Genomic DNA, 21686 nt, shown 5'->3' with positions numbered 1-21686 from the left:
AAAACCTCCTCCAGAGCACTCAGGACCTCAGACTAGGGCGAAGGTTCACCTTCCAACAGGACAACGACCCTAAGCACACAGCAAAAACAACGCAGGAGTGGCTTTGGGACAAGTTTCTGAATGTCCTTGAGTGGTCCAGCAAGAGCCTGGACTTGAACCCGATCAAACATATGTGGAGAGACCTGAAAATAGCTGTGCAGCGATGCTCCCCATCCAACCTGACAGAGGTTGAGAGGATCTGCAGAGAAGAATGGGAGAAACTCCCCAAATACAGATGTGCCAAACTTGTAGCATCATACCCAATTAGACTCCAGGCTGTAATCGCTGCCAAAGGTGCTTCAACAGAGTACTGAGTAAAGAGTCTGAATACTTATGTTTTGTTTTTTGATTTCTCAAACGTTTGTAAAAATTCCTAAAAACATGTTTTTGCTTTGTCATTATGGGGTATTGTGTGTAGATTTATGAGGGAAAAAATATTTAATTAATTTTAGAATAAGGCTGGAACGTAACAAAATGTTGAAAAAGTCAAGGGGTCAGAATACTTTCCTAATGTACTATGTTTAGCTGAGCTGGTAAAAGTGTGTCGCGACTCGTTAAGAATGCCAATGTTGTTCAGTTCCCTCATTGATTGCTTATTTATAGTAGAAATGTATGTAAAAAATAGAAGCATGGTTGAATGTTATGACGTAAATGATTGACTTGTGTTGCCAGCACCACTAGTCTTGTGGTCTGTTGTAGCGTGCTCAGCTAGAATTACGTTGCAGTTCCCTCTTCTTTCTCTAAAACAGCACAGATTGCAGTATTACAGCATGCCTGTCTGTCTGCCTCTACCCGCTCTGTCTGCCTCTACCCGCTCTGTCTGCATTTAACCCCCGTCTGTCTGCCTCTACCCCCCCCCCTGTCTGCCTCTACCCCCCGTTTGTCTGCCTCTACCCCCCCTGTCTGCCTGCCTCTACCCCCACGTCTGCCTGCCTCTACCCCCCCGTCTGTCTGCCTCTACCCCCCCGTCTGTCTGCCTCTACCCCCCCGTCTGTCTGCCTCTACCCCCCCGTCTGTCTGCCTCTACCCCCCCGTCTGTCTGCCTCTACCCCCCCGTCTGTCTGCCTCTACCCCCCCGTCTGTCTGCCTCTACCCCCCAATCTGTCTGCCTCTACCCCCGTCTGTCTGCCTCTACCCCCAACCCCTCTGTCTGTCTGTCTCTACCCCCCTGTCTGCCTCTACCCTGTCTGTCTGCCTCTACCCTGTCTATCTGCCTCTACCCCCCTGTCTCTCTGGCTCTACCACCTCTGTCTGTCTGCCTCTACCCTCTCTGTCTGTCTGTCTGCCTCTACCCCCCGTCTCTCTGCCTCTACCCTGTCTGTCTGCCTCTACCCCCCCGTCTCTCTGGCTCTACCCCCTCTGTCTGTCTGCCTCTACCCTCTCTCTCTCTCTGTCTGTCTGACTCTACCCTCTCTATCTGTCTGTCTGCCTCTACCCCCTCTCTGTCTGACTCTACCCCCTCTCTCTAACCCCTCTGTCTGCCTCTAACCCCTCTGTCTGCCTCTACCCTCTGTCTGCCTCTAACCCCTGTCTGTCTTCCTCTACTTTCTGTGTCTGTCTGCCTCTACCCCCTCTGTCTTTAACATAATTTCAGTTCAGTCAAATTATAATTTGTGTCCCTCTCCAGAGGTGACATTATTCAGCCCGTCCCAGATATCGGACAAGGTTCTGTTGAGGATTCTGAGACACCCAGACGTCATCCAGGAGATTAAGTTCAACGACAGTGACAAACGCTGTCCTCAACACTTTGTCTACCAGAGAGGGAAGGCTGTCGACTACTTCATACTCATACTGCAGGTAGGCTACACACACACTGTCTTTCTGGCTGTCTTCGTGTGACTCAGTCACTATTTGATTCACCATTGTGACATGGTTTTACATTCCCACATGAAAAGTTCCTTCTTAGTTAAACATTTTTTTTAAGTCCTCACTTCCTCTCTTCATACTGGCCTGGAATAGACCTGAGAAACACTCTCTAACATCTGTGTTGAGCGCAGCCATGTCTTGTTACCTGTAACAGATGGCAACTCCCTGCCCTGCCTCGACAGGGGGTTGCAAAGTATTTACTTATTTAACCATGCACAGGGTTGATGGAAGGAGGCTTTCTGTGTCACAACACTAACCCAGAGGGAGCTAGCTCTAGCTCTACGTTAATCAACCACCACACAGCCAGACTAACCATCCTGTTGAAGGACTGTTGTGAAAGCTGCCACTGGCCTCACGCAAGGCCTTCACTCCTACACGCTCTCCAACATATTGTTCTCTGGAAGCAAGGCCTTCACTCCTACACGCTCTCCAACATATTGTTCTCCGGAAGCAAGGCCTTCACTCCTACACGCTCTCCAACATATTGTTCTCCGGAAGCAAGGCCTTCACTCCTACACGCTCTCCAACATATTGTTCTCCGGAAGCAAGGCCTTCACACCTACACTCTCTCCAACATATTGTTCTCCGGAAGCAAGGCCTTCACACCTACACTCTCTCCAACATATTGTTCTCCGGAAGCAAGGCCTTCACACCTACACTCTCTCCAACATATTGTTCTCCGGAAGCAAGGCCTTCACACCTACACTCTCTCCAACATATTGTTCTCTGGAAGCAAGGCCTTCACACCTACACTCTCTCCAACGGGGGAGGAGAACGGGGGAGGAGACTGGGAGACACCGTGCGTGCCACACTGTCAGTCAGCTGTGTATCAATAGGCTAAAACCAACTTTAATCTAACCCCCAGCTAGCCTCTGCACCACACTGTGTAGACAGACACACGGACATACAGACACACACACAGACAGACAGACACACAGAAACACACACACTGTTTTCCCATAAATCAGTTATGGCATTAGTCCCCAAACAGTCATTAGCCAGCGGCAGTAATCCAGAGATCGTTAGGCTCAGCTCGTTAGCCACCCACCCCACCCTCATCATGATGTTATCTACTCAGTGGGAGGGCCCATAGGTGGAATAATCCATTGAGCTACACTACATGGAGTAAAGTATGTGGACACCTGCTTGTCCAACATCTCATTGTAAAATCATGGCCATTAATATGGAGTTGTTCCCTCCTTTGCTACTATAACAGCCTCCACTCTTCTGGGAAGGCTTTCCACTAGATGTTGGAACGTTGCTGCTGTGACTTGCTCCATTGAGCCACGAGCATTATTGAGGTCGGGCACTGATGTTGGGCGATTAGGCCTGGCTCGCAGTTGGCGTTCCAATTCAGGTGTTTGATAGAGTTGTCAGGGCTCTGTGCAGGCCAATCAAGTTCTTACACGCCGATCTCAACAAACCATTTCTGTATGGACCTCACTTTGTGCATGGGGGCATTGTCATGCTGAAACAGGCAAGGGCTTTCTCCAAACTGTTGCCGCAAAGTTGAAAACGCAGAATCGCCTAGAATGCCATAACGTTACGATTTCCAGAACCATGAAAAACATCCCCAGATCATTATTCCTCCTCCACCAAACTTTACACTTGGCAATATGCAGGTAGTGTTCTCCTGGCATCCGCCAAACCCAGATTCGTCTGTCGGACTGCCAGATGGTGAAACGTGATTCATTCCAAAGTCCAATGGCGGTGCGCTTTACACCACTCCAGCCGACGCTTGGCATTTGGCATGGTGATCTTAGGCTTGTCTGCGGCTGCTCGGCCATGGAAGCCCATTTCATGAAGCTCCTGACGAACACTTCTTGTGCTGACGTTGCTTCCAAAGGTAGTTTGGAACTCGGTATTGAGTGTTGCAACAGAGGACAGACTATTTTTAGATGCTGCACGCTTCAGCAATCGGCGGTCCCGTTCTGTGAGCTTGTGTGGCCTACCACTTCACAGCTGAGCCGTGGTTGCTCCTAGACGTTTCCACTTCACAATATCAACACTTACAGTTGTCCGGGGCAGCTCTAACAAGGCAGAAATTTGATGAATTGACTTGTTGGAAAGGTGGCTCCTATGACGGCGCACAATTGTCCGGGTTTGGCCGGGGTAGGCCGTCATTGTTAAAAATGATTTGTTCTTAACTGACTTGCCTAGTTAAATAAAGGTTAAATAAAGGTTCAATAAATCAATATAAATAAATGGCAGTGCCACGTTGAAAGTCACTGAGCTCTTCAGGAAGGCCATTCTACTGTCAATGTTTGTCTTTGGCAATTGCATGGCTGTGTGCTCAATTTTTATACACCTGTCAGCAACGGGTGTGGCTGAAAAAAGATCAAGGACATCAACCACCTGAGCCACGGCCTGTTCACCCCGCTACCATCCAGAAGGCGAGGTCAGTACAGGTGCATCAAAGCTGGGACCAAGAGACAGAAGATATTTTTCAATCTTAAGGCCATCAGACTGTTAAATAGCCATCACTAGCCGGCTACCACCCGGTTACGCAACCCTGCACCTTAGAAGCTGATGCCCTATATATATATAAATATATATATAAATATATATAAATTGGAATCACTGGTTACTTTAATAATGAAACACCAGTCACTTTAATAATGTTTAAATAATGTTTACATGCTGCTTTACTCATCTCATATGTACATACTGTATTCTATTCTACTGTATTTTAGTCAATGCCACTCTGACATTGCTCAATCTAATATAACAGTTGAAGTCGGAAGTTTACATACACTTAGGTTGGAGTCATTAAAACTCGTTTTTCAACCACCACAAATTTCTTATTAACAAACTATAGTTTCGGCAAGTCGGTTAGGACATCTACTTTGTGCATGACACAAGTAATCTTTCCAACAATTGTTTACAGACACATTATTTCACTTATAATTCACTGTATCACAATTCCAGTGGGTCAGAAGTTTGTTGACTGTGCCTTTAAACAGCTTAGAAAATTCCAGAAAATGGTTTCATGGCTTTAGAAGCTTCTGATAGGCTAATTGAGTCAAATGGAGGTGTACCTGTGGATGTATTTCAAGGCCTACCTTCAAACTCAGTACCTCTGTGCTTGACATCATGGGAAAATCAAAAGAAATCAGCCCAAAAAATTTTGACATCCACAAGTCTGGTTCATCCTTGGGAGCAATTTCCAAACGCCTGAAGGTACCACGTTCATCTGTACAAACAATAGTAAGCAAGTATAAACACCATGGGACAACGCAGACGTCATACCGCTCAGAAAGGAGATGCGTTCTGTCTCCTAGAGATTCATGTACTTTGGTGCAAAAAGTGCAAATCAATCCCAGAACAACAGCAAAGGACCTTGTGAAGATGCTGGAGAAAACAGGTACAAAAGTATCTATATCCACAGTAAAACAGTCCTATATCGACATAACCTGAAAGACTGCTCACCAAGGAAGAAGCCACTGCTCCAAAACTGCCATAAAAAAAGCCAGACTACGGTTTGCAACTGCACATGGGGACAAAGATCATACTTTTTGGAGAAATGTCCTCTGGTCTGATGAAACAAAAATAGAACTGTTTGGCCATAATGACCATCGTTATGTTTGGAGGAAAAAGGAGGATGCTTGCAAGCCGAAGAACACCATCCCAACCGTGAAGCACGGCGGTGGCAGCATCATGTTGTGGGGGTGCTTGCTGCAGGAGGGACTGGTGCACCAAATAGATGGCATAATGAGGGTGGAAACTTATGTGGATATATTGAAGCAACATCTCAAGACATCCGTCAGGAAGTTAAAGCTTGGTCGCAAATGGGTCTTCCAAATGGACAATGACCCCAAGCATACTTCCAAAGTCGTGGCAAAATGGTTTAAGGACAACAAAGGCAAGGTATTGGAGTGGCCATCACAAAGCCCTGACCTCAATCCCATAGAACATTTGTGGGCAGAACTGAAAAATCGTGTGCGAGCAAGGAGACCTACAAACCCGACTCAGTTACACCAGCTCTGTCAGGAGGAATGGGCCAAAATCCACCCAACTTATTGTGGGAAGCTTGTGGAAGGCTACCTGAAACGTTTGACCCAAGTTAAACAATTTAAAGGCAATGCTACCAAATACTAATTGAGTGTATGTAATCTTCTGACCCACTGGGAATGTGATGAAAGAAATAAAAGCTGAAATAAATAATTCTCTCTACTATTATTCTGACATTTCACATTCTTAAAATAAAGTGGTGATCCTAACTGCCCTAAAACGGAATTTGGCTTAGGTGTATGTAAACGTCCGACTTGAACTGTGTGTGTGTGTATATTAATTCCATTCTTTTACTTTTAGATGTGTGTGTATTGTTGTGAATAGTTTTTAAATATTACTGCACTGTTGGAGATAGAAACACAAGCATTTCGCTACACCCGCAATAACATCTGCTAAATTGTGTATGTGACCAATAACATTTGATTTGATTTGAAATAGCAGAAACCACTAATTTGAAGGCGTGTACTTTTGGCCATGTAGTGTATGTTTAGGGGGGTGGGAGAGCACTGACATGTGGACCCTGCCAACAACAGAATGTTAGGTGGATGGAGCCTGCCAACAACAGAATGTGAGGTGGATGGAGCCTGCCAACAACAGAATGTGAGGTGGATGGAGCCTGCCAACAACAGAATGTGAGGTGGATGGAGCCTGCCAACAACAGAATGTGAGGTGGATGGAGCCTGCCAACAACAGAATGTGAGGTGGATGGAGCCTGCCAACAACAGAATGTGAGGTGGATGGAGCCTGCCAACAACAGAATGTGAGGTGGATGGAGCCTGCCAACAACAGAATGTGAGGTGGATGGAGCCTGCCAACAATAGAATGTTAGGAGGTGGAATGGGAATTGTTTGTTGACGGCTGCTCTTGTACTGCTACAAAGGGATTGGTCTAAAGGAGATGGAAAGAGGAGAGATTTGGTTATTTGTGGTTTTATGACATACAGTGCCTTCAGAAAGTATTCAGACCCCCCTGAAGGCATTTAGAGCATTTAAACCCGTTTAATCACCAGGTGCGCGTCTGGACTTAGTCTCTGGAGCAAAAATAAAAAATGGGCACTCATTTTGTTAGGTCAGAGCCTTATTCTAAAATTGATTAAATTATTTTAAATGTATACAAAAATAACAAAACGGAAATATAACATTTACATAAATATTCAGACCCTTTACTCAGTACTTTGTTGAAGCACCTTTGGCAGCAATTACATCCTCGTCTTCTTGGGTACAAACTTGGCACACCAGTATTTGGGGAGTTTCTCCCATTCTTCTCTGCAGATCCTCTCAAGCTCTGTCAGGTTGGATGGGGAGCGTCGCTGCACAGCTATTTTCAGGTCTCTCCAGAGATGTTCGATCAGGTTCAAGTCCGGGCTCTGGCTGGGCCACTCAAGGACATTCAGGAACTTGTCCCAAATCCAAAAATTTGTCTTGGCTATGTGCTTAGGGTTGTTGTCCTGTTGGAAGGTGAACCTTCGCCCCAGGCTGAGGTCCTGAGCACTCTGGAGGAGGTCTCCATCAAGGATTCTTTGATCTTTCCATCAATCCTGAATTGTCTCCCAGTCCTTGCCGCTGAAAAACATCCCCACAGCATGATGCTGCCCTCACCATGCTTCACCGTAGGGATGGTGCCAGGTTTCCTCCAGATGTGACGCTTGGCATTCAGGCCAAAGAGTTCAATCTTGGTTTCATCAGACCAGAGAATCTTGTTTCTCATGGTCTGAGGGTCCTTTAGGTGCCTTTAGGCAAACTCCAAGCGGGCTGTCATGTGCCTTTTACTGAGGAGTGGCTTCTGTCTGGCCACTCTACCATAAAGGCCTGATTGGTGGAGTGCTGCAGAGATGGTTGTCCTTCTGGAAGGTTCTCCCATTTCCACAGAGGAACTTCGGATTCTTGGCCACCTCCCTGACCAAGGCCCTTCTCTCCCAATTGCTCAGTTTGGCTGGGCGGCCAGCTCTAGGAAGAGTCTTGGTGCTTCCAAATGTCTTCCATTTAAGAATGATGGAGGCCACAGTGTCTTTGAAGACCTCCAATGCTGCAGAAATGTTTTGGTACCCTTCCCCAGATCTGTGCCTTGACAAAATCCTGTCTCGGAGCTCTACATAAAATTCCTTCGACCTCATGGCTTGGTTTTTGCTCTGACATACACTGTCAACTGTGGGACCTTTCCAAATAATGTCCAATCGATTGAATTTACCACAGGTGGACTCCAATCAAGTCGTAGAAACATCTCAAGGATGATCGATGGAAACAGAATGCACCTGAGCTCCATTTAGAGTCTCCTATCAAAGTGTCGGAATACTTATGTAAATACAGTATTTCTGTGTTTGTCTTTTAATACATTTGCAAAAAATTAGCAAAAATATGTTTTCGCTTTGTCATAATGGGGTCGATTGCTGAGGAAATAGTTTTTTAAAATCTGTTTTAGAATAAGGCTGTAACGTAACAAAATGTGGAAAAGTTGAGGGGTCTGAATAGTTTCCGAAGGCGCTGTGGTCATGAATGAATGAATTGGCTGTTTTTGGAAATGTGTGTGTTTGTGTGTGTGGGGGGGGAGGGCAGCATTTGTTAATAGCATAGGCGTGGGAGCAGAGTCATGAGAAACGGGACCGTTCTCTTCCAGATAATCTCCCTCCGCCCCAATCTTCATTCCACCGTTATTACAGCTACGTGTGTGTGTGTGTGTGTGTGTGTGTGTGTGTGTGTGTGTGTGTGTGTGTGTGTGTGTGTGTGTGTGTGTGTGTGTGTGTGTGTGTGTGTGTGTGTGTGTGACTGTGTCTTTCCTGTTACACGCCATTACGTAGGCCTATTTTTGGTTGGTTGTTTGTTCGTGTCTGCTCCCAGACGTCAGTCCATTCTGTTTCCAGAATATTGTCATCAGCGATCAAATATTTGCCCCTTGGTGTGAGGGAGGGAGGGAAGGGTGGAAGGAAGGGAGGGAGGGAGGAGAGGAGGGAGGAAGGTGGGGAGGGGTGAATGATTTTTGGTGGGAGGATGGGGTGTGGGTGGTAGTAGATTGTGTGTACTGGAGTTTTGCTGCTCCACTGTAGCTGGCCACTCTCATCACATGATGTGCAGCCGTATGCAAACTTCTGGCAGCCCTATTCAGTAATATATCAGCCATAATTTCATAAAGCCTTATTATCACACCACATGCAGGCATGCACGTGCCTGGTGAGACCGGTCCGACAGGGACTGAGAATTTCAATCGGTTATGAAGGCAGAACGTTTTGAGACACACCCAGCTGGCTGTATGCAAAGTACAGGCCGCCCCGTTCAGTAATATGTCAGCCATTATTTCAAATAGGCTATGATTTTATCACACGCACGCACGCACGCACGCACACACTGGGGGTCATGCAAGTTTGTCCTGTCAACAGATACACCAGCTGTAATCTAGATAACCTCTGCTCCTGGAGATAATAGACCGTGCAGCCTTTTGTTCCAGCCCAGCACTAACACAAATAATCAAGTAATCATGGTCCGAGATTCACCCACACTGCAGGGCTTCTTGGACTGGAGTTGCCGGTCCCTGCTCTACAGGTTCATCAAGTTCTAGTAGACAGTCAGTGGAACACAGAGAACTCTCTTCTCAGGTGGGGTCAGTTCGGGTTCACTCACTGTTGATGATTCATTCATAAACACCTGAACTTTGACCCCGACCTACCTAGACCCATGTGGTTACATGAACACACACTACAAGCACTGCCTTCTGTTCAACGGCTAATGGTCAAGTCATATTCTGGTTGAACCCAATGTGTATCCTACTCAGCCTGATGTTCCTGTGTGACCCGATCTGGTTGAACCCAATGTGTATCCTGCTCTGCCTGATGTTCCTGTGTGACCCGATCTGGTTGAACCCAATGTGTAACCCACTCAGCCTGATGTTCCTGTGTGACCCGATCTGGTTGAACCCAATGTGTATCATACTCTGCCTGATGTTCCTGTGTGACCCGATCTGGTTGAACCCAATGTGTATCCTGCTCTGCCTGATGTTCCTGTGTGACCCGATCTGGTTGAACCCAATGTGTAACCCACTCAGCCTGATGTTCCTGTGTGACCCGATCTGGTTGAACCCAATGTGTATCCTACTCTGCCTGATGTTCCTGTGTGACCCGATCTGGTTGAACCCAATGTGTATCCTGCTCTGCCTGATGTTCCTGTGTGACCCGATCTGGTTGAACCCAATGTGTAACCCACTCAGCCTGATGTTCCTGTGTGACCCGATCTGGTTGAACCCAATGTGTAACCCACTCTGCCTGATGTTCCTGTGTGACCCGATCTGGTTGAACCCAATGTGTAACCCGCTCTGCCTGATGTTCCTGTGTGACCCGATCAATAATGTTCAACTAAGCATATCAATTGAGGCTAAATGTATTATGGTGTTCCCAGCTATCATTAAATGTCTCATAATGTGTAATGTGCTGTGTGTATTGTATTGCACTGTAAACCACACTTGGGTTCAAATACTATTTGAAATCTTTTAAATACTTTGAGCCGGGATGGGCAGAGTTTGCAGTTGTGGGACCATTCTCTTGATTCATTAAGCCAGGCAAGCTCAATCAAGCACAGATAAAGTATTTACATGATTTTGAACATATTTGAACCCAGGACTGGTGTGTGTGTGTGTGTGTGTGTGTGTGTGTGTGTGTGTGTGTCAGTATGGTGTATTGTGAAAGCTGATGGATGGACATGTAGAGCAGGTCAGACTAGAATAGCACCTAGCTTTTCACCCCTCCGGTCTGGATCTATTCTTTCTCTCTCTGACCTCCCCTACTTTAAACATGGAGGTGTGTAAACACGTGTGTGTGTCCTTTGTATACTCTGATGGTCTATTCAAGGGCTGTATGTCCTTACAGAGCTGGGTCAGACTGGCTGAGGAGGTTTCTGTTCTGACAGAGAGCTGAGCTGGGTCAGACTGGCTGAGGAGGTTTCTGTTCTGACAGAGAGCTGAGCTGGGTCAGACTGGCTGAGGAGGTTTCTGTTCTGACAGAGAGCTGAGCTGGGTCAGAGTGGCTGAGGAGGTTTCTGTTCTGACAGATAGCTGAGCTGGGTCAGACTGGCTGAGGAGGTTTCTGTTCTGACAGAGAGCTGAGCTGGGTCAGACTGGCTGAGGAGGTTTCTGTTCTGACAGAGAGCTGAGCTGGGTCAGACTGGCTGAGGAGGTTTCTGTTCTGACAGAGAGCTGAGCTGGGTCAGACTGGCTGAGGAGGTTTCTGTTCTGACAGAGAGCTGAGCTGGGTCAGACTGGCTGAGGAGGTTTCTGTTCTGACAGAGAGCTGAGCTGGGTCAGACTGGCTGAGGAGGTTTCTGTTCTGACAGAGAGCTGAGCTGGGTCAGACTGGCTGAGGAGGTTTCTGTTCTGACAGAGAGCTGAGCTGGGTCAGACTGGCTGAGGGGGTTTCTGTTCTGACAGAGAGCTGAGCTGGGTCAGACTGGCTGAGGAGGTTTCTGTTCTGACAGAGAGCTGAGCTGGGTCAGACTGGCTGAGGAGGTTTCTGTTCTGACAGAGAGCTGAGCTGGGTCAGACTGGCTGAGGAGGTTTCTGTTCTGACAGAGAACCAGGAAGGAGATGTAGGTGACATGTACAGGATATCTCTCATTGTTTTTCACCCTCTCTGTCCTCCCCTTCTCCCTGCACCTCACCCTCACTCACTCCTCACTCTCTTCATCTCTCTCATCCACCTTTACTGTCATCTCCACCTTTACCGTCATACACACGCACGCACTCATGCACACACAGCACGTGGCTAATCAGCTAACTCACTGACCTTGCCTGCAGCACTGTGGTTTTCTCTTTACATATGTATCTACTCTTTTAATACTGGGAAGGAAATAAATCGATGACAGAAGTTAAATCAGTCATTCTAATCCTAATTCTTAATCCCTTTTCTCCTGTCTCTTTCCATCCCCTCCTCCACCTTCCCTCTCTTCTTCTCTCTCCTTCCTTCTCTTCTTCTCTCTTCTTCTCTCCTTCCTTCTCTTCTTCTCTCCTTCCCTCTTCTCTCTCTCCTCTCTCCTCTCTCCTCTCTCTTCTTCTCTCTCCTTCCCTCTCTTCTCTCTTCTTCTCTCTCTCCTTCTCTCTCCTTCCCTCTCTTCTCTCCTCTCTCCTTCCTTCTCTTCTTCTCTCTTCTTCTCTCTCCTTCCTTCTCTTCTCTCTTCTTCTCTCCTTCCTTCTCTTCTTCTCTCTCCTTCCTTCTCTTCTTCTCTCTCCTTCCATCTCTTCTTCTCTCCTTTTCTCTCTTCTTCTCTCTTCTCTCTCTCTTCTTCTCTCTCCTTCCCTCTTCTTCTCTCTTCTTCTCTCTCCTCTTCTCTCTTCTTCTCCCTCTCCTCTCTTCTTCTCTCTCTTCTTCTCTCTCCTCTTCTCTCTTCTTCTCTCTCTCCTCTCTTCTTCTCTCTCTTCTTCCCTCTTCTCTTCTTTTCTTTCTTTCTTTTCTCTCTTCTTCTCCTCTCCTTCCCTCCCTCTGTTTAGATTCCAGTGTCAGTGTTGTATGTGAGTAAGGAATATGAGCGGGGGGGAATTAACTGTGCTGTTGTGTTGCTGCAGTTCACACATTCCTCACCCACTTCCCCCCCACTCACCCACCCACAGCACCCGACTCTGCCAGCTCTGTAACAACACCATAGAGGCCTCCTCACCCTGTCTGTCTCTCTGTCCATCCATCTCTGTCTCTATTCTGGCCATCTCTCTGTAACAACACCATAGAGGCCTCCTCACCCTGTCTGTCTCTCTGTCCATCCATCTCTCTCTCTATGTCTCTATTCTGGTCATCTCTCTGTAACAACACCATAGAGGCCTCCTCACCCTGTCTGTCTCTCTGTCCATCCATCTCTCTCTCTATGTCTCTATTCTGGCCATCTCTCTGTAACAACACCATAGAGGCCTCCTCACCCTGTCTGTCTCTCTGTCCATCCATCTATCTCTCTCTGTCTCTATTCTGGTCATCTCTCTGTAACAACACCATAGAGGACTCCTCACCCTGTCTGTCTCTCTGTCCATCCATCTCTCTCTCTCTGTCTCTATTCTGGCCATCTCTCTGTAACAACACCATAGAGGCCTCCTCACCCTGTCTGTCTCTCTGTCCATCCATCTCTCTCTCTCTGTCTCTATTCTGGCCATCTCTCTGTGACGACACATTCAGAGAGGTCTCCTTTACCCCTCACTTCCCCTGTCCCGTCAGGCCGGCTCTGTGACGACACATTCAGAGAGGTCTCCTTTACCCCTCACTTCCCCTGTCCCGTCAGGCCGGCTCTGTGACGACACATTCAGAGAGGTCTCCTTTACCCCTCACTGGCCCTGTCCCGTCAGGCCGGCTCTGTGACGACACATTCAGAGAGGTCTCCTTTACCCCTCACTGGCCCTGTCCCGTCAGGCCGGCTCTGTGACGACACATTCAGAGAGGTCTCCTTAAACCCTCACTGGCCCTGTCCCGTCAGGCCGGCTCTGTGACGACACATTCAGAGAGGTCTTCTTTACCCCTCACTGGCCCTGTCCCGTCAGGCCGGCTCTGTGACGACACATTCAGAGAGGTCTCCTTAAACCCTCACTGGCCCTGTCCCGTCAGGCCGGCTCTGTGACGACACATTCAGAGAGGTCTCCTTAAACCCTCACTGGGGTTGTTCTTTGTCCCTAATCCATTGTCTGTGTTTCCCTGTGTGTCGCTCAGGGTCGGGTGGAGGTGGAAGCTGGGAATGAGAACATGAAGTTTGAGACAGGACCCTTCTCCTACTACGGAGTCATGGCCCTCAGTGCTCCCACGTTAGGTGAGTCCTCTTTCTCTCCTCTTACTCTGTCTGTCTCTCTTCTATCTCTCTCAAACTCTGTTCTCTCTCTCTCTCCTCCGTTACTCTCTCTCTCTTCTATCTCTCTCAAACTCTGTTCTCTCTCTCTCCTCCGTTACTCTCTCTCTCTTCTATCTCTCTCAAACTCTGTTCTCTCTCTCTCTCCTCCGTTACTCTGTCTGTCTCTCTTCTATCTCTCTCAAACTCTGTTCTCTCTCTCCTCCGTTACTCTGTATGTCTCTCTTCTATCTCTCTCAAACTCTGTTCTCTCTCTCCTCCGTTACTCTCTCTCTCTTCTATCTCTCTCAAACTCTGTTCTCTCTCTCCTCCGTTACTCTGTCTCTCTTCTATCTCAAACTCTGTTCTCTCTCTCCTCCGTTACTCTGTCTCTCTTCTATCTCAAACTCTGTTCTCTCTCTCCTCCGTTACTCTCTGTCTCTCTTCTCTCTCAAACTCTGTTCTCTCTCTCCTCCGTTACTCTGTCTGTCTCTCTTCTCTCTCAAACTCTGTTCTCTCTCTCCTCCGTTACTCTGTATGTCTCTCTTCTCTCTCAAACTCTGTTCTCTCTCTCCTCCGTTACTCTGTCTGTCTCTCTTCTCTCTCAAACTCTGTTCTCTCTCTCCTCCGTTACTCTGTCTGTCTCTCTTCTCTCTCAAACTCTGTTCTCTCTCTCCTCTGTTACTCTGTCTGTCTCTCTTCTCTCTCAAACTCTGTTCTCTCTCTCCTCCGTTACTCTGTCTGTCTCTCTTCTCTCTCAAACTCTGTTCTCTCTCTCCTCCGTTACTCTGTCTGTCTCTCTTCTCTCTCAAACTCTGTTCTCTCTCTCCTCCATTACTCTGTCTGTCTCTCTTCTATCTCAAACTCTGTTCTCACTCTCCTTCACTCCAGTAGCATTTTACTCCCTTGGTTTCAGTGGCTTTCTGTTGTCAGTTGTCATGACTGTTGAGGATTGCCAAACTTCAGTGGGTAATGTGATGACAGTGTTGAGACGTCTCACTGCTAACATCTAGTGGCCAGGAGATAGATTGACAATGCAGATGTGGCCAGAGATATACACTGAGTGTACAAAACATTAGGAACACCTGCTTTTTCCATGACATAGACTGATCAGGTGAATCCAGGTGAAAGTTATGATCCCTTATTCATGTCACTTTGTTAAATCTACTTCGATCAGTGTAATTGAAGATGAATCGCATTAGTGGAAATGAAAACTGCCCTCAGAAGTCTGTTGTGTTGCTTCCATGTTGTTGTCATGTTGTGTTGCTACCATGCTGTGTTGTCATGTTGTGTTGCTACCATGCTGTGTTGTCATGTTGTGTTGCTTCCATGTTGTTGTCATGTTGTGTTACTACCATGCTGTGTTGTGTTGCTACCATGCTGTGTTGTCATGTGGTGTTGCTACCATGTTGTTGTCATGTTGTGTTGCTACCATGTTGTTGTCATGTTGTGTTGCTACCATGTTGTTGTCATGTTGTGTTGCTACCATGTTGTTGTCATGTGGTGTTGCTACCATGTTGTTGTCATGTGGTGTTGCTACCATGTTGTTGTCATGTGGTGTTGCTACCATGTTGTTGTCATGTTGTGTTGCTACCATGTTGTTGTCATGTGGTGTTGCTACCATGTTGTTGTCATGTGGTGTTGCTACCATGTTGTTGTCATGTGGTGTTGCTACCATGTTGTTGTCATGTGGTGTTGCTACCATGTTGTTGTCATGTTGTGTTACTACCATGCTGTGTTGTGTTGCTACCATGCTGTGTTGTCATGTGGTGTTGCTACCATGTTGTTGTCATGTTGTGTTGCTACCATGCTGTGTTGTTATGTGTTGCTGCCATGCTGTTGTTATCTTAGGTCTCTCTTTATGTAGTGTTGTGGTGTCTCTCTTGTCGTGATGTGTATTTTGTCCTATATTTATATTTTATTTTTAATCCCAGCCCCAGTTCCGGCAGGAGGCCTTTTGCCTTTTTGTAGGCCGTCATTGTAAATAAGAATTTGTTCTTAACTGACTTGCCTAGTTAAATAAAGGTTAAATAATGACATAAAAAAACTGTCTCGCTGATTGGTCAGTTCACAGCACTGCTAAACCCTCGTTTCTGATTTCAAGGGGAGGAGACAGATTAAATAAGGATTTTTAAGCATTGAGGCAATTGAGACATGGATTGTGTGTTTCTGCCATTCAGAGGGTGAATGGGCAAGACAACAGATTTGAAGTGATCATTGTAGTATTCAGTGGTTGATCAGTGTAGTTGACGGTAGTTGAAAAGTGGTGTAGTTGTTGGAAGTTGATAACTGTAGTAGTTGACCTGTGTAGTTTGTCAGTGTAGTTGTCAGTAGTTGAGCTGTGTTGTTGTCAGTAGTTGAGCTGTGTTGTTGTCAGTAGTTGATCAGTGTGGTTGCCAGTAGTTGATCAGTGTAGTAGTTGGTAAGTGTAGTAGTTGATCACTGTAGTTGTCAGTAGTTGAGCTGTGTTGTTGTCAGTAGTTGAGCTGTGTTGTTGTCAGTAGTTGATCAGTGTAGTTGTCAGTAGTTGATCAGTGTAGTAGTTGGTAAGTGTAGTAGTTGATCACTGTAGTAGTCAGTAGTTGATCAGTGTAGTAGTCAGTTGTTGATCAGTGTAGTTGTCAGTTGTTGATCAGTGTAGTTGTCAGTAGTTGATCAGTGTAGTTGTCAGTAATTGAGCAGTGTAGTTGTCAGTAGTTGAGCAGTGTAGTAGTCAGTAGTTGAGCAGTGTAGTTGTCAGTAGTTGGTCAGTGTAGTTGTCAGTAGTTGGTCAGTGTAGTTGATCAGTGTAGTAGTTGGTCAATGTAGTTTTCAGTAGTTGGTCAGTGTAGTTGATCAGTGTAGTTGTCAGTAGTTGATCAGTGTAGTTGTCAGTAGTTGATCAGTGTAGTTGTCAGTAGTTGATCAGTGTAGTTGATCAGTGTAGTAGTCTGTAGTTGATCAGTGTAGTAGTCTGTAGTTGATCAGTGTAGTAGTCAGTAGTTGATCAGTGTAGTAGTCAGTAGTTGATCAGTGTAGTTGTCAGTTGTTGATCAGTGTAGTTGTCAGTTGTTGATCAGTGTAGTTGTCAGTAGTTGATCAGTGTAGTTGTCAGTAATTGAGCAGTGTAGTTGTCAGTAGTTGAGCAGTGTAGTAGTCAGTAGTTGGTCAGTGTAGTTGTCAGTAGTTGGTCAGTGTAGTTGATCAGTGTAGTTGTCAGTAGTTGATCAGTGTAGTTGATCAGTGTAGTTGTCAGTAGTTGATCAGTGTAGTAGTTGGTCAATGTAGTTTTCAGTAGTTGGTCAGTGTAGTTGATCAGTGTAGTTGTCAGTAGTTGATCAGTGTAGTTGTCAGTAGTTGATCAGTGTAGTTGTCAGTAGTTGATCAGTGTAGTTGATCAGTGTAGTAGTCTGTAGTTGATCAGTGTAGTAGTCTGTAGTTGATCAGTGTAGTAGTCAGTAGTTGATCAGTGTAGTTGTCAGTAGTTGATCAGTGTAGTTGTCAGTAGTTGATCAGTGTAGTAGTTGGTAAGTGTAGTAGTTGATCACTGTAGTAGTCAGTAGTTGATCACTGTAGTAGTCAGTAGTTGATCAGTGTAGTAGTCAGTAGTTGATCAGTGTAGTTGTCAGTAGTTGATCAGTGTAGTTGTCAGTAGTTGATCAGTGTAGTTGTCAGTAGTTGATCAGTGTAGTTGTCAGTTGTTGATCAGTGTAGTTGTCAGTTGTTGATCAGTGTAGTTGTCAGTAGTTGATCAGTGTAGTTGTCAGTAGTTGAGCAGTGTAGTAGTCAGTAGTTGAGCAGTGTAGTAGTCAGTAGTTGAGCAGTGTAGTAGTCAGTAGTTGAGCAGTGTAGTTGTCAGTAGTTGATCAGTGTAGTTGGTCAGTGTAGTTGTCAGTAGTTGATCAGTGTAGTTGTCAGTAGTTGATCAGTGTAGTAGTCAGTAGTTGATCAGTGTAGTAGTCAGTAGTTGATCAGTGTAGTTGATCAGTGTAGTTGTCAGTAGTTGATCAGTGTAGTTGTCAGTAGTTGATCAGTGTAGTTGTCAGTAGTTGATCAGTGTAGTTGATCAGTGTAGTAGTCTGTAGTTGATCAGTGTAGTAGTCAGTAGTTGATCAGTGTAGTTGTCAGTAGTTGGTCAGTGTAGTAGTCAGTAGTTGTCAGTAGTTGAGCAGTGTAGTAGTCAGTAGTTGAGCAGTGTAGTAGTCACTAGTTGAGCAGTGTAGTAGTCAGTAGTTGAGCAGTGTAGTAGTCAGTAGTTGAGCAGTGTAGTTGTCAGTAGTTGATCAGTGTAGTAGTCTGTAGTTGATCAGTGTAGTTGTCAGTAGAGTTGGTCAGTGTAGTAGTCAGTAGTTGTCAGTAGTTGAGCAGTGTAGTAGTCAGTAGTTGAGCAGTGTAGTAGTCAGTAGTTGAGCAGTGTAGTAGTCAGTAGTTGAGCAGTGTAGTAGTCAGTAGTTGAGCAGTGTAGTTGTCAGTAGTTGATCAGTGTAGTTGTCAGTAGTTGATCAGTGTAGTTGTCAGTTGTTGATCAGTGTAGTTGTCAGTAGTTGGTCAGTGTAGTTGTCAGTGTAGTTGTCAGTAGTTGAGCAGTGTGGTAGTCAGTAGTTGAGCAGTGTAGTAGTCAGTAGTTGAGCAGTGTAGTAGTCAGTAGTTGAGCAGTGTAGTTGTCAGTAGTTGATCAGTGTAGTTGTCAGTAGTTGATCAGTGTAGTTGTCAGTTGTTGATCAGTGTAGTTGTCAGTAGTTGGTCAGTGTAGTTGTCAGTGTAGTTGTCAGTAGTTGAGCAGTGTGGTAGTCAGTAGTTGAGCAGTGTAGTAGTCAGTAGTTGAGCAGTGTAGTAGTCAGTAGTTGAGCAGTGTAGTAGTCAGTAGTTGAGCAGTGTAGTTGTCAGTAGTTGAGCAGTGTAGTTGTCAGTAGTTGAGCAGTGTAGTTGTCAGTAGTTGAGCAGTGTAGTTGTCAGTAGTTGAGCAGTGTAGTTGATCAGTGTGGTAGTCAGTAGTTGATCAGTGTGGTAGTCAGTAGTTGAGCAGTGTAGTTGTCAGTAGTTGAGCAGTGTAGTTGTCAGTTGTTGATCAGTGTAGTTGTCAGTAGTTGGACAGTGTAGTTGTCTGTAGTTGGTCAGTGTAGTTGTCAGTAGTTGAGCAGTGTAGTTGTCAGTAGTTGAGCAGTGTAGTAGTCAGTAGTTGAGCAGTGTAGTTGTCAGTAGTTGATCAGTGTAGTTGTCAGTAGTTGAGCAGTGTAGTTGTCAGTAGTTGAGCAGTGTAGTTGTCAGTAGTTGAGCAGTGTAGTAGTCAGTAGTTGGTCAGTGTAGTAGTCAGTAGTTGAGCAGTGTAGTTGAGCAGTGTAGTAGTCAGTAGTTGAGCAGTGTAGTAGTCAGTAGTTGAGCAGTGTAGTAGTCAGTAGTTGAGCAGTGTAGTTGTCAGTAGTTGAGCAGTGTAGTTGTCAGTAGTTGAGCAGTGTAGTTGGTCAGTAGTTGAGCAGTGTAGTTGATCAGTGTGGTAGTCAGTAGTTGATCAGTGTGGTAGTCAGTAGTTGATCAGTGTAGTTGGTCAGTAGTTGATCAGTGTAGTTGATCAGTGTAGTTGATCAGTAGTTGATCAGTGTGGTAGTCAGTAGTTGATCAGTGTAGTTGGTCAGTAGTTGATCAGTGTAGTTGATCAGTGTGGTAGTCAGTAGTTGATCAGTGTGGTAGTCAGTAGTTGAGCAGTGTGGTAGTCAGTAGTTGATCAGTGTGGTAGTCAGTAGTTGAGCAGTGTGGTAGTCAGTAGTTGAGCAGTGTAGTTGAGCAGTGTAGTTGTCAGTTGTTCTTATTTTCAGTAGCGTGAATCAGTCTCACAAAACCTAAAAGGGTAAGAGGCCATGAATTCGTGATGCATAATTATACTACAACTGTGTCTTCGGTAGCCTGAAATCCAGACCTGTTTTGTGCTAACATTCCAGTCCTCGTACTCCGTGTCAAGGAGTGGAATATTAGTACAAACAGACTGGTACCCAGGCTATATGAGGTTGCATGACTTTGATTTGATTTGTGATTTTGACCAGTTTAAATAAAGGATGAAGAAAAGTATCTTCTACTGTTTCCCAGAGAGAGGAAGACTTGATTCTCAGATAGTTGTCTACTTATTTGTCATCCTCGTAAGGGCTTTGTGCCAATCCCCTCCGTCTGTTCCAATCCCCTCCATCTGTTCCAATCCCCTCCATCTGTTCCAATCCCCTCCATCTGTTCCAATCCCCTCCATCTGTTCCAATCCCCTCCGTCTGTTCCAATCTTCTCCGTCTGTTCCAATCCCCTCCGTCTGTTCCAATCCCCTCCGTCTGTTCCAATCCCCTCCGTCTGTTCCAATCCCCTCCGTCTGTTCCAATCCCCTCCGTCTGTTCCAATCCCCTCCGTCTGTTCCAATCCCCTCCGTCTGTTCCAATCCCCTCCGTCTGTTCCAATCCCCTCCGTCTGTTCCAATCTTCTCCGTCTGTTCCAATCCCCTCCGTCTGTTCCAATCCCCTCCGTCTGTTCCAATCCCCTCCGTCTGTTCCAATCCCCTCCGTCTGTTCCAATCTTCTCCGTCTGTTCCAATCCCCTCCGTCTGTTCCAATCCCCTCCGTCTGTTCCAATCCCCTCCGTCTGTTCCAATCCCCTCCGTCTGTTCCAATCCCCTCCGTCTGTTCCAATCTTCTCCGTCTGTTCCAATCCCCTCCGTCTGTTCCAATCTTCTCCGTCTGTTCCAATCCCCTCCGTCTGTTCCAATCCCCTCCGTCTGTTCCAATCCCCTCCATCTGTTCCAATCCCCTCCGTCTGTTCCAATCTTCTCCGTCTGTTCCAATCCCCTCCGTCTGTTCCAATCCCCTCCGTCTGTTCCAATCCCCTCCGTCTGTTCCAATCCCCTCCGTCTGTTTCAATCCCCTCCTCATCATCCTCAGGTAACTCTCTCTCGTCCAGGACACCAGTCATCATCCTCAGCTATATGGGGGTAATTCCCTGTAGTCCAGGACACTAGTCGTCAGTTACAGGGTGTATAGGCTTGTGGCTCTGTAACAAAAGAACACACCTGATTCAATGAATCATCAAGAGGGGAAAAACCCTATCGCTCTCTGTAGGACCAAGATTAAAGAACACTGCTCTGTCAAGCCTCTGGAAAGGCTTTAGAGTGACAGTAGCATGGTTGTTTTATGTAGCCAGTGCTTTTGAATACCTGAAGTGAAGTCAGCAGGGGCAATGAGTTCAGGAATTATACTCACCAATGGCTCCGCCTTTCTGCCTCTTACACATTTCTCTCTCTCTCTCTACCTCTCTACCTCTCTACCTCTCTCTCTCTCTCTCTACCTCTCTCTCTACCTCTCTACCTCTACCTCTCTACCTCTTTCTCTCCCTGCCTCTCTCTCTCTGTCCTTACAGAGTATTTTGTCTCTCACTCACTTGTCTGTCTCTGTTTATACTTCTCTCCTTTTTCCTTCTCTGTTACCTGTTTGTTTTTATCTGAGAATAATGTATCACGCACCTACAGCTCAAATCAGAGATTCTCTCTTTTACTGTCACATGTGAACATTGCATGCAGACCTGTACTTTTACGTGTATATTTCCCACCTTGTTTACTCAACCACACTGGCCTGTGCTGTCGCTCGTGGGCTTTATGGATCTCTACTATCGTCTAGGCTTGATGTGGCCAGCCGGTAATACACTTGTGTGTCCCGGCGGCCGCTTCGTACATAAAACGTCCTCCATTCAGGCTGCATAGGCTTCGATTTCCTCCATAACTAGATTTAATGGTGTGAAGGCGAGAAAGAAACGGTGAAAATATGCGTACTTTCATTATGAAACACAGTTTTCCACCACAATACTAGAGTGGCTGATGCCTAGGAATGCCACTTCCTGATTTTTGCACCCCGTGTTCGGCTAGAGGTAAACAGACTGCTGTAACTTGTTTGGCTGAATGTGAGGCGTTTGGGACTAGCGTTCCTAATTCGGGAGGAAATTGAGGCCTTTACAGCCTGAATGGAGGACGTTGTATGTACTAACTGGTCGCTGGGAGAC

The 21686-nt window shown here is 46.1% G+C and overlaps 1 protein-coding gene across 2 annotated transcripts in view; it reads left to right on the top strand.

Moving 5' to 3' along the window:
• The window catches only part of cnnm4b (cyclin and CBS domain divalent metal cation transport mediator 4b), a 77586-nt gene that overhangs the window by 43832 nt on the left and 12068 nt on the right, over positions 1–21686 (top strand). For both annotated transcript variants that reach the window (XM_045695316.2, XM_045695317.2), the window contains exons 4-5: positions 1667–1836; positions 13574–13670. In XM_045695316.2, coding sequence (XP_045551272.1) covers positions 1667–1836; positions 13574–13670 — 267 coding nt within the window. The remainder of the gene's footprint in view (positions 1–1666; positions 1837–13573; positions 13671–21686) is intronic.

The sequence above is a fragment of the Salmo salar genome, chromosome 15 (assembly GCF_965601325.2).
Source record: "Salmo salar chromosome 15, fSalSal1, whole genome shotgun sequence".
NCBI classification, from domain to species: domain Eukaryota; kingdom Metazoa; phylum Chordata; class Actinopteri; order Salmoniformes; family Salmonidae; genus Salmo; species Salmo salar.
The sequence above is the reverse complement of the archived record's forward strand: the minus strand, read 5'-3'. Positions and strand labels throughout refer to the sequence as shown.